Below are 13,097 nucleotides of genomic sequence, written 5' to 3' on the forward strand. Positions count from 1 at the left end.
TCTACCGTTGTCATCTGACGGCTTCCTAACGTAAGCCAAAATCGGCAAAAATAATTCGTGAATGGAGTAAATGCATCTGAACTTGGTGCATCTGAACTTGGTAACTCAATAATTGACGTTTAGGTTTAACTAACACACATTAAAGTGTATACGAAAGCTCTATTTGGTATTAACTTGAAATAAAGTATTTATTCTTACAATTTTTGGAGTTCTCCAACACCAAATTTAGTGAGGTATTACACCACAGTTTTTACAGTTTTTGTCTGGATTCCATGTTTTTCCTTGAATTTCCCTTTTTAATTCGATGTCCATATTGATTCCATAAACCGTCTTGATGACAAGCTGGAGTATTTTTTTTTACTATAACAGCATTAGTAAGCTTAATGCTAAACGAAAAATTTGCCTCTTCAATAGAAATTGTACAATCCACACTGACTGTATGCTCCTTTTCAAACAAACAATTAGGTTGTAGAACTAGATATTTTTTTTTATATGAAGTAGCAGACAACAATGAAAAATACGGCTCACCATTTATGGAAAAATCAATTGAGAGTAAGTCTCATTATTTGAAATCCACGTCTTGTTCATCTTGTTTGGAACAATAACATTGATGTTTATGAATTTCTAGTGGAAGAACAAGCCAAACGAAATTTTGGGAACTCAGTTGTCCCATCATGTTGTGGTCAGGTATTGACATCGAACATCAATTGTTTTGCCAAGGCTTTAAATAAGAATGTTTTTGAAGGAAATATGTATCTTACCTAACCACCTGATATTTCTCTCCATTTTAAAGCTGGTTTTCTCACATTGAAAACAACGCATCTTAATATTTTTCACCCCCTGAGCTCTACATTCCTAAAAATTGTAAATAAATTATAATTAACAACTTCATGAAGAAAACAATTCTGGTAAAATTACTGTACTGTGCGATAGTAACATTTGTGGTAAAAAAAATTTCGGATTCATAAAACCAAAATATACAATACCACACATTTAGTAAGAAATACAAAACTGAAAAGTAAATTCACCCAGATGGTTTTTATGTCATGCTCTAAGATATCATGATAAGATTACCAAATTTCATAACATACATCAAACTTTATAGCATATTATAAAGCCATATTTTGTTATTAATTTTACCAAACAATTACCGACTTTTTTGGTGTTCCCATAGAGCTAAAAACACAGTAAATTGTACCCTTTTCTGGTAGTTTTGATAATATTTTTTTTTCTCGGTGTTAAATTGAGTCAAGTTCAAGCTGGAGCAACCTTTTAAACACACTTTTAAAATATTAAGCAATTCATTTTTCAGAAATAAAACTGAATTAACCGATCAATTAGCAGGCATTTTTCTGAAAGAAAAATGTCTGCTAATTGAACTTGCTTATAAGTATTTCTTATTTATTAAACTTGTCCTTTAACTTCTGCATCGTGAGTTTAAAACTCTTTCAACTCAACTTAACTATTTAATTCTAAGTTATCGTTTAAAATTCATTAAACTGTCGAAGAATAACGATTATTTGAACCATAAATGATATTTAACGCTGCTACGGTGCCTACTTGTAAAACTTTTAATTTTTCATGTCATTCCTCATTAATTTTCATTTTTGGTATAAATTATCTGAATAAATCTAAGGTTACTATCTAAATATCGACCCAGTAATTATTGTTCCAGTATTCTCTACTAATTACTGTCCCATAATGCTTCACACTGTTATAAGAAATCTGTTTTGTTGTCATTAAAGTCATATTCTTTTACACTTTTAATACTAGAAAGATGGAATTCAATAAAGAATAAAGAATTTTCAATAAGGAATCTGTCTCTTCTGCAGTATCTAAGAATCTTGATATTAACATTTTACTCGAATCTTTCTTAAATTCCCTTTAATTATCTATTGTTACAGATTTAAATACCGATCCCTAGTATTGTACATCTGATTTAAAATAACAAAAAGTCATCAAATTCATTAAGATTTGGGCACTTCGCAAAAGTTCGAAAATTGAAAGGAGACTTTTGTCTATTTCCGGTTTTCTACCGTTAAAACATTTTTAATTATTCCAGTCAACAAATCATTTAAATTTATTATGTACTAATTTTATCTTGCGATAAAAAAAATTCTGAAAGTCACCTTTACACGCATTATTCGACTTAAAACCTTTTTACGCATTATTCGAGTACATTAGTTATATTAATTTGAAGAGAAGAAAACACGAATAAAATATAATGCAGCGACCATACTGTGAAAAAAAAAGATATCCGGGAAAACTTTTGATCGAATTTTCACGTACTAAAACCAACCTCATGGCCCAAAAAGTTAACCTCAAAAATGCTGCTTAATTATTGCTAACTATTAGTTGAGTTATAGAGACGGATACGAAACGGTTTTTTCTCTGTATAAGCATACTTGTTTTTTATTTATTTATTTATTTTTTAATCGGATTTAGATTTTGGAACATTAAAATATAGTGAGTTAGTTTAGCCAAGAGAATGGTCTGGTCAAAATTATGTTTCATCCCTTAATGTTAATTTCACTCTTTTCGTTTTTGGTGGTATCTCTAAAATTAATTACGCAATGTCATTGCAAAATCTCGTGAAGTTCGTTTAGATAAAAATACTTCCAAAGAAAAATAATCATTTAGCAATGATTTTATTTAATAATTCATTCAGTGCAAAATTTTACTTTTTATTAGTTTTATTACTCAGAAACTATTCAGCCGATTTCATTCCAGAAAAATTTGATTGTGTCATTAAAAATTACGTAGTTTCAAGGAATGTAAAAAATGCATGCCTTACAAATCAATTTTTTTCTACTATTTTCAAATAAAGTTATAACAAATATTAAATTATTATTTTCCCATGAAACTTTCTTCAAGTAAACGAGTTTCATAAGTGGGTGCAAGAGTTTTTGTAATTAAGCAAATAGTTTTAGAGATATGTCCAAAAACGCAAAAAGTAAAATTAACATTAAGGCGCAATAACTTTCGACCGCTACTAAACTGAGAGCTCACTTTCCAAATTGCGGCTACTCCCTCTCTCCAAAATTTTGTAATCGAAAATCCAAATCACTCGGGGGAAAAAAGGTATACAAATTTAATGGAAATGCTTTTTATTAGTGATTCCGTAACTTTATTATTATATAGTACTAATTAATTAGCATTACTTAGTTACCCCTTTGAATAATTAAGAGTGGTTTTTAGAACGTGAAAATCCCATCATTAGAACAAAAGTTATTCAAGAGGACGTTTTATTTATCCTGAATAAGTTTGATCGATCTTATCGAATTTTCTCGAACTATCACTTAAGTCCTTTTTTTTTTTTTTTTTTTTTTTTTTACGCATTAAAATACTTATATCCCACAAAATAAATAAATCTATCTGAAAAAATCATATCTGAAAAATATTTTCAATAATTTAATTTAGGATAGCAACTGCTTGAATGAGCCCTTAATTTCGCCATATCTTTTTAACCATTTATTCGAATCAAAATCTTTTGCTCATAATTAGAAAACTCTTTCATGCAAAGATCAATATTATTGCATTAAAAGAAATTGAATTTTTTCATTCATTAAATATATTTATTATATTTATTTAAATAATAAAAAAATAAATTGTAATAAATTCAACTTTTTAATTCTCTTTGAGTGAAGTAGATTTTCAATTGAAAAATCTAAATTTTGTAAGAGATTGGTCAAATATTTTATAAAGAATAAAACTTCAAAAGTCTCTATTCATTTCTTTTTATTTCATGGGAAAAACCATTCGAATTATAAGATTACATCTAAATGTATAAAAATCTGGGCATTAAAACAATACATGTTAATGATTACAGTAAAATTTAAAAAGAAATTATTTCTCCTCGAAATATAAATTCAAATTATCTGTCGGTTTCAGAATTAATTAGTATCAAACTAAAGTAGAGAACATTATGTGAGTGCATTTTAAAAACTAAATAGGTGTTACAGAATGGATTCCCAGATTATTTAGTCATAAAAAAATTATTCTTTACTAATTAATTTGAAACTAATACGAAATAAAAAAAAAGTTAAAGTTATACCGAATTCGTGAAGTGTGTATTTTAATCATGACTGAATAAAATCTCGAGTCTTTATTTACAAAGATAAGCTCATTATTGCTGTCTATATTATCCTCGTCGCACCATTTTCCTCATTGGAACCTAAAGAATCAATATTTTGGCTTAATAATGTACATGCTTTTAGTTTTCTAACATGTTAATCTCTTTATTTGCGTTTTGTAATCCCTTTACACCAAAATTATTGCCCCCTTTTTGAATCTTAAAATTATGAGAGAGAAAAAAAACAATTCAATGATTACAATTTTAAAATCATTAAAAATAAAAGTAATCTTCCTCATTCTTGAACGTACGCATAGGGCGTTAGAGAAACATTATTCTCAAGCTACGTTCATGATTAATCCAACTTGTCTTTTTTATACCCTACGCTTTTTTTAAATTTTAGATCTGAATATTGCATAGAGCCGTGATGGCTCAGGGGATAGAGCGTTCGCCTTCTAATGAAGTAAACCGGGTTCGAACTTTAGCGAAGACTGGTCGATACGAATTCCGCATCCGGCTTGCACCGACCACAGTGCTGGCGCAAAATATCCTCAGTGGTCGACGAAACATGGATTAGAGTCCCCTAACCATAGTCAGGCTAACCGTAAGAAGTTTTCGTGGTTTTCCTCTCCATGTAACGTAAATGCAGGTTAGTTCCATCAAAAATTTCTCCACGAAGGCAAAATTTTATCAATACTTAATCCAGGAGTTCCCTTGTTTTCTGAATTGATGTCAAAATTAAAAGGCTACGGAGCTGAACATTGATAGTCGTAAACCCAATAAATTGGGTCGGCTGTTCAACAACGTTTAGAGAACGAAAATATAAAAATTAATTCTTGCATAAAGTACCGGCACTTTGGGTGCATTATCCCTAAAATCCATAGTACAGTAACACTCTTTTTACCTTAAAATACCACAGAATATCATACCGTAATTTTTATTTAAGGAGTAAAACTGTGATTTTACAGTCATTATTATTGTAAAAATTACGGTGCATCAGATTTTTTTGTTCCTTAACAAGTTCCGGTAAAAAGTACCGGCACTCAGGATGCCGATACTTTTTATCGTAGAATTCATTTAATTCAATAAACGAAAATGATGAATTAATCGAATTTTAATAAAGAAAAATTCAACTCCTCCGAAATTGTTGGAAAAAAACAAAAAACAAAAAAACAAAAACCTGTTCGCTTCTTCCACAAGCCACTACAACAATTGCTTAGCAATCTTCTTTTTTTTCGATTAACAGGAAAGAATATTAAGAATAAATACTATTCTATTAACAGATCCGATTATTTATTTTTTCTTTTTTGGTTCCACATACTCATATCTTAAGTCTATTGACATAAACTTAAAAACTAATCATTTTTAATTTTATGCCACTAATTAAAAAACTAATCATTTATAGTAATAAAACTTGTTAAATGTCTTTTGCCAAACAAATTATTTATTAGTTTCACAAAAAAAAATTTGCAATTCCTAATTTTACCAAATTAGTTAGTACGTAGTTATTTTGTAATCATTATTCATCGATTTTAGTCATTATTTATTTTTGTATTCATATGTTGCTTAGACTAAGATTTAAATTAAATTATTATAGAAGAAAATATAACTGAATTAACGTTGAATGATTGTAAAACTTTAACTTATGCATTTATCAAAATAAATGTTGCATACAATTACTTTATATTATAATTCAAAACATCACTTTTAATTAAAGACTCTAAAATTTAAATAAGTAATTAAAATTAAGAATGCAATAAAACCAAAGAGGTGATGATTAATATTACAAGCAAGCACCGTGAAAGTTATAAATAGCTAATAGTTAAAATCGTTCTAACTTTAACGACATCCAAAAATAAATTTGGATCTTCATTGTTTTATAATGTTTTAAAGAGATGCACAGAGAAGTTTCAAAGATTTTCATTGGTTGTTGAGACACCATCAAAATATTCTTTTTACAAAAAAAAATTTCGAAGCTTAATTCATAGCTTAATTAATTCGTTAATGATTAATATTTCGGAGTGATGTTGATAGAGGGGATTAGTCTACTGTTTATTAGAAAAAGTAATGTCTACTATTTATGTCTGCATTTTAAAATAATTTGCTATAAACTATATGTTTTTAAATTGAACAATCATTTCGACATCGAGGTGTAGTGGTTAATTTTATGCTTATTTTGCCAATTTTTTTTCTGAATCAAGAACGCTAACATCTCCTCTTGTTTCCACTTGTTAAACATAAAAACAATTTAAACTTTTTTTTTAAATTTTAATCTTTCTTTACAAAAAATAATGCTACACTGCATAAAAGTTCGGATTAAATCACGGTAAAAAATGCCAGCATTCATGGTGCCGATACTTTTTTTCCGTTAAATCCATTTTTACCGTAACATGTTACGAAACAAAAGATCTGATGTACCGTAATTTTAACACCTATAATTATAATAAAAATACTGAATCACTCTGATTGAATAAATAAAACTGTAAAAATTACGGTAAAATATTTTACGGTAAAAATAGATTTTATGTATGATGCATCCAAAGTGCCGGTACTTTATACCGTAATTTGATCTCCAATTTTTTACAGTAAATTTAATATTTTTTGAGAAATATATATTAATGTACAATTACATTGTTTGAATCGCCCCCCAGTTGGCCGAGCTGTTAGCGCGCCTGACTGCAAAGCCAATGGCCGCAGGTTCGAATCCCGCTCTGGGCATGGATCTTTCTCTCTCTTGTGTTGTCCTCTGTTGTATGTGATGTTGAATGTGGCCCACCCTATGAACGGGTTTGTGGTAGTGTGGCGTGGGCAATGTTACTTGCCTCCGTGACTTTGGTTCACGGGTACCCACTGGGTAACGCGAAATTAGTAACACCTCTGGCATCTTCTAACGAATTAAGTTCAGTGCCTGCCATTCGAAAAAAAAAACATTGTTTGAATCATGGATTCATGATAATCTGGTATTGAATATTGATGATTCAATAATTTTGTGTCAAGGGGAAAAGGAAAAGTTAAAAGAAATATATATATAAATCTAGCCGTCGTTGGTGAACAGCTTTGTCATCCTCACAAACTCGCCTTTTCGCGATTCTTCCCTCTTAAAGCCCTAGATTCCCTAGTTCTTGTCTATGTATCTAGGGCTTTACTCCTTCTGTGGTAAAACATTTCGGTAATGAAACGTTTAAAAGTTAATTTAAAAAGTTCAGGGGAAATTATACAGGATTATTAATTTTAAACGTATTGAGCAAACCCTCCGAATTTGTGATAATTTAAAAGCTTTAGCCGGAGATTAAACGCCGTTTTCGAAGATTGTACGGCAGAGATCCGAAAAGAAGAAAAACTAATCTTTAAAACAACTAACGCTCGGAAAATCTATTTATATATATTAAAAAAATAATCCAATTATTTGATTCTAATAATAACAACCCTTAGTTATGTGCCAAATAAATTTAAAGAAAAAACATGCTTTCTAGCAAAAATTACATTTGAATCAGCCTACAAAATAAATGCTCAGACAAATCTATTTATTACCCCTCAACTAAACTTTATTTGATGCTTTGAAACACAAATTTATTTGTCGCTTCGAGACTTAAGTTTATTTGATATTTTGCAACTGAAATCTGTTTAATGCTGCACAAATCTATTTAATTCCATCTTTTCAAAGCTAAAACCGTTCTGGTGCTGTCTATGTTATTACAATCTAGTGTAATCTATATATTTTTTATCCAACTTTTCTGACTACGACGATATGAATATTTTATGTCAATAATATTACAATAAATGTATTTTACAGATAAAAATTAAAGAAAAACGTATTTTTAGATGACTGTAAATTTCTGATAAAGGTTCAATTGTTTTTTGTTTTGCTTTTTACATATGTGATATATTTTTAAATGGCAACAATAGATCGACATATTACTTTGACGAGAGGGTTGCCAACCTAAAGTGAGAAACACCCGGATTTTCGGTGCAGCGTAAAACAGATATATTGAAGAGCTGTTTGGAAAAAAAAACGTGTTGTTTGAATTTCGTAACAAGTGTATCTAGAAAGTCAACTTAAGATGCCTAGATGCAACAGCCTAGATAGCAAGCAACGCTAAGGCAAATATTGTATTTTCATTTGGTTAGCGTAGAAAGGTTGCCTAATTAATCCTTTTTCAAATTTAAGAAATGCAATTGAATGAAGTCAAATAAAGAAAAAATCTCCTTTTATTAACTTTTACTATAAACCATATTTTTCCCTTTTTCTTCATTTTAGCTTTGTCTAGTCTCTAAAATGCAACATTATGTTTCTGTTGAAAACATAACGATCCTTCAACCTTCACTTTTAGAGTGTTAAAGAAAGTATATAAAAGCTTGATCAAATAAACCTTGTTTCAATGATAGTCATAAGATCTAAAATAAACCTTGATTTGCGAATGATGATTCACCTCGAATTCAGATGGTTTTCCTATCCTTGTTTTGTAATGGCAGATTCAATTTCTATATAAAAGAGGTGTTAATCCAAGCATCATGCGAACTTCATAGCGCGTAAACTAGCATAGTTAAATTTAATATTGCTTCAAGCTTGAATGGTTCTCTTACTAATCATTTATGAACTCCGTTGGGCTTTGTAATAAAAATTGTTGTTGACATTAAAATCAACCTTACACTGCTATCTAGAGGTAAGCTGCCGTTCATAGGCACTCAAAACTACCTTATTTAATGGGAGAGTTCTCAAACAAAGGGAGCGTAACATATATTTAAACTTTAAACTCTGGCAATTTACTTTAAATTTAATTTGCTATAAAGATTTTAGAATAAATTTATAATTCTTACAAGTTATCAGAATTAACTTAAACTTTTGCTAATTTTTTGTAAATAAAAAAAAACTTTTTAAAAAAAAATTTCTTTTTGACCAAAAGAGCTTCTGCTGTCCAAGAGCACGTTTCTGCTGTTAACTCAGCAAATATAACGCGAAAAAATTTTTTAATAGCTTTTAAATGTTTACAGAAAAAAATAAGGCGATAGAGATTAATAGAACAGTTATTTGATAATATAGTTAACACATGTCAGCGTCGAATACATGCGATACACGTGCTTGTTAAATCTGCGGAATCGAAAGTCCTGTAGCCGGTCGCTGAGCATGTGTCGCTGAGCGGGTCGCATGTGTATAGGGAACTGGAGAAGAAATTTCCTTCCCATTCCGATCTTTGTCTAAATTGAAGAAGAGATGTCATGAATGAATGGTGCGTGTTGCAATCTATCCGTGAGGTTCTAAGATAAGACGTACTTTCACCTTTGCGGTGCTCTCTTGTCAAACGACAGGTGGACCTTCCTGGCTTAATTCGTAAAAAGGCAAATGGTTGGTAAGGTTTTCTCGTCCAAGTGTCATTCGAAATAGCAACGCAAATGACAGCACTTCGTAAATTATATTTTACTGGGTGAAAAATTTTTAGAATGTCCAAACGTAACGATATGAACACAGCTATCATTTTAACATAAAATGCATTATAGTAGCTTATTTATTTATGTTCGAAATATTTTTTTTAAATATCTCGAAGAATTTTCGTGTGTTTTTTTATGAAAGATGTGCACATGAAACAGCGAATAGTTTAACCCCTCAACGCACAGATTTTTTGGAGAAAAAAAAACGGACAAAACAAATTTAATTTTGCCTATTAAAAATCAATCCAACCAAATTCATCTCCTCAAAGGTTTCCATTTGTTGCCGCTTCTGGTTCAACTTTTCTTTCGGTGGACAATTTTGATATACCGCATTTTTGTTCCATGGAAAAAGCCTGTATTTTATTCTTGAATAAATAAGTGTTATAGCTTACAATCCTATGTAAATGATACATAACAATAAAACGATTTTTTTTCTTAGCTTTCGCATTGTTATTTTCAATTCTCGATTATATTCGAGTGTGAAAAATTATATCAGCATAAAATACAACGTCGCTCGAATTATCTCGAGTGTGCACAGTTTGACTTGTTTAGCGGGTTAAGGGATTAAAACGTCGTGCAAACATAACAAATTTATGAAGAGTCGCCTAACAATCGAAGCCCCATAAATTTAATGTTTGAAATAATTTAATACTTTAAAATTCAATGAAAAAGTTCACTGCGTATTTTGTATCAACTTTTCTTTATAATTTTATTTATGCCACTTACAATTTGTTTGGTAACATATAAATGTCTTAAAAATGTTTATTTGAAGCAAGGTGTAGAGTGTAGTATAAAAAATATGTTTTTTGTTTTATAGGTAAATGCTGTGTTTCTTGTGAACATCATTCGTATTTTGATCACTAAGATGCGTAGCAATGTAGCTATTGAAACCAAGCAAATCAAGTAAGTCGTTATCCTTCGCAATGCATTCAATGATTCAAATAAACTTATTAAATAACTCCACGGAACCTTCAGTTGTTAAATAAACTAAAAACTACTTAGAATTCGTTCTATCGGTAGACAAAAATAGGTATCCATATATCTCATAAAAATATGTATAGTGATATAAGGAGTGTCTTGAAAATTAGGAAAAATTGAACAAGATAAAAATGCATAGTTTGCAATTATGTTTATGCCATTGAATTTCAAATCTGTTTATAAAAATTATCAATAGGTGGCACTGATGATTTGGATCGCCATAAATTACTGTTTTCTGCTACATGCCATTCCAACTGACATATTTGCACAAGCGTCAGACTTTCGTTAATTTTGTACTCATTTGCGCCATGTTACTACTGCAAATGGGGTACTTCTGAAAACTTATAATTTTATAGCTTTTTCTCAGTTAGCTGCTTTTGTTGACAAATTTTTTAACTAATTGTGAAATTTGTTGCAGAACTTATCTTATTGTTTAAGCAGAACGCAATAAGATCGTACTTTTCATCGTATTTTTTTTTATTATTATTTATTTTATTGATTTTCTTTGATTCATTTTTATTGGATATTCCGTATATTAATGTAAAAATCTTCCAACAAATTGATTTTCTCAAATTCTACGCAAAAAATATACATACATATTTGGAAGTGATAACATGCTGCTTAAACATCGTTTTCAATTAAATTATGAATGAATTAAAAATTTCATTTTGATTTCCTTTATGGAGTGAACTGCGAAATTTAAAAAAAAATCAATATTCTATTAGAGGATAAATTTTAAAAAATTTATTTTCGTACATGATATTATACTATACTAGATATTATATACATCTGCAAATCCCAAGCAAAGCGATTGCATTTGCAACTTTATTACCAAATACTTACATCATGAAAACATTTTTGTAATCTTTAAAATATTATTTGTTTTCCTTCTTTTTTTTAATCAAAAAGTTTCTGAAACATAAATTGGACTTTATATACAGTGTAGAGTGAGCCAAAAAAGAAGAAGAAATGACGCACCCCTGAATAACTTTTGTTCTAATGATCGGATATTTACGTTCTTAGCATCGACCTTAATTGTTCGAAGAATCGACCTCACATGCACAATCTAATTCGCACTAACTGTTCGGTAGAGAAATAGTACTCAAAAACTTTTAACGAACAAACATTTTTTTTTTCGTTACTAATAAAATAGGGGAAGTAAACGCACTCTCGGAAATATAGTTTCTAGAGTTTAGTTTGGAATTTGATCGGAAGTCAAAACCCCTAAATATTAATTTAACTTTTTGTGAAAAATTTCTTAGTGAATCAAAAACGCCTTGCACGTAATCCTAGAACTTATTCTTCCAAAGAATAAAAGAATCATCCACGTAAAGAGTCATCTTCAATAATTCATTATTCTTTATTATTTTATTTAATAATGTCCAAAACAATTCCAGTTTTTTAAACATTTTCGTTTAACTATGACTAATTATAAAGTTTGAATGACATCGACATAATAGTTCTTGAGTATTAAAAATTTTTAAATTAGACTTTTTTTCTTCATTTATCAAGCTCAGAAATTGTTTATTCAATTTTGTTAAAATAAAGTAAAAATCTGATCATGAAAACAAAAATTATTCAGAGTGGTCTTTTATTATTTTATTTTTATATATTTATATTAAATTTATTTCATTTTACCTATATACTTTTTTTTTGCAATTTTTATACACATATTGGTAAAAATTTTCGATGCTAGGGGGCGAAGAAAAATACATAACTAAAACTGGCAAGATGATTAAAATCATTTTACTTTGTGCTTTTTTTTTTCATTTGATTTGTTGATACTTTCAGTTGGATATTAAATATAAAAAATTATATTGCGGGCGCTTTTTTTTTTCCCTTAAAATTTCTTTAATCCTACTAATGAACGCAAATCCTACAAAATATATCAAAAAATTATTTTTTCAGGAAGGCGATAAAAGCTACAGCATTGTTATTCCCGTTGTTGGGGATAACTCATCTACTTTTCTGTATCAACCCACGAACCGATTTAGAACAAGTATACATGCTGGTAAATGCAGTATTGCAGTCTTCACAGGTAAATTATTACTTTCTACAAAACTTCTTCATTTTAGCAAAAAACAGCATTTTTAAAATTGAAATTTTATGTAAATGCTCTCAAGTAGTCGTATCTCCCAGATTTTCGTAAATGTATATATATAATTACTAAAAAAAAAAGAGCACTGCAATTTTTATTACATTCAATTATTTTATAACATTAGTTGTATAAAACTAATGTATAACTATCAAGAAAACTCTCCGAGAATACACTTTCTCTATGTACAGTGTGCAAAAAAACTCCCCAACCTGAATAACTTTTGATCTAGTAATCGTATCTTCATGTTCTGGGACTCAATGGTTTGAGGGGGTGATTTCAAATAAGCTAATTAATTAGTGCAGACATTTTAAGTTACGAAATCGGACACCAAACATACTCTCTCCAAATAAGCTTACATTTTTTCCAAAGGATTCAGATTTCTGATCCCTCAAAGTATAGGGAGCAGCAGCAATCTGGGAAATATGATCCCCATAGTTTGGTCAGGAGAGCGATCCAAAGTTTCTACCCTTTAATATTAATTTTGCTTTTTGCGTATTTCGCCATATCTCGAGAGCTTTTTAA

At 29.5% G+C, this 13,097-nt stretch overlaps 1 protein-coding gene across 2 annotated transcripts in view; it reads left to right on the forward strand.

The window, feature by feature from the left end:
* LOC107454469 (corticotropin-releasing hormone receptor 2) overlaps positions 1-13,097 on the forward strand; it is a 152,473-nt gene that overhangs the window by 135,399 nt on the left and 3,977 nt on the right. For both annotated transcript variants that reach the window (XM_016071676.4, XM_016071677.4), the window contains exons 8-9: positions 10,317-10,402; positions 12,386-12,515. In XM_016071676.4, coding sequence (XP_015927162.1) covers positions 10,317-10,402; positions 12,386-12,515 — 216 coding nt within the window. The remainder of the gene's footprint in view (positions 1-10,316; positions 10,403-12,385; positions 12,516-13,097) is intronic.

This window comes from Parasteatoda tepidariorum, chromosome 2 (assembly GCF_982258835.1).
Source record: "Parasteatoda tepidariorum strain Cologne lab strain chromosome 2, Ptep-v5.0, whole genome shotgun sequence".
In the NCBI taxonomy this organism is placed as follows: domain Eukaryota; kingdom Metazoa; phylum Arthropoda; class Arachnida; order Araneae; family Theridiidae; genus Parasteatoda; species Parasteatoda tepidariorum.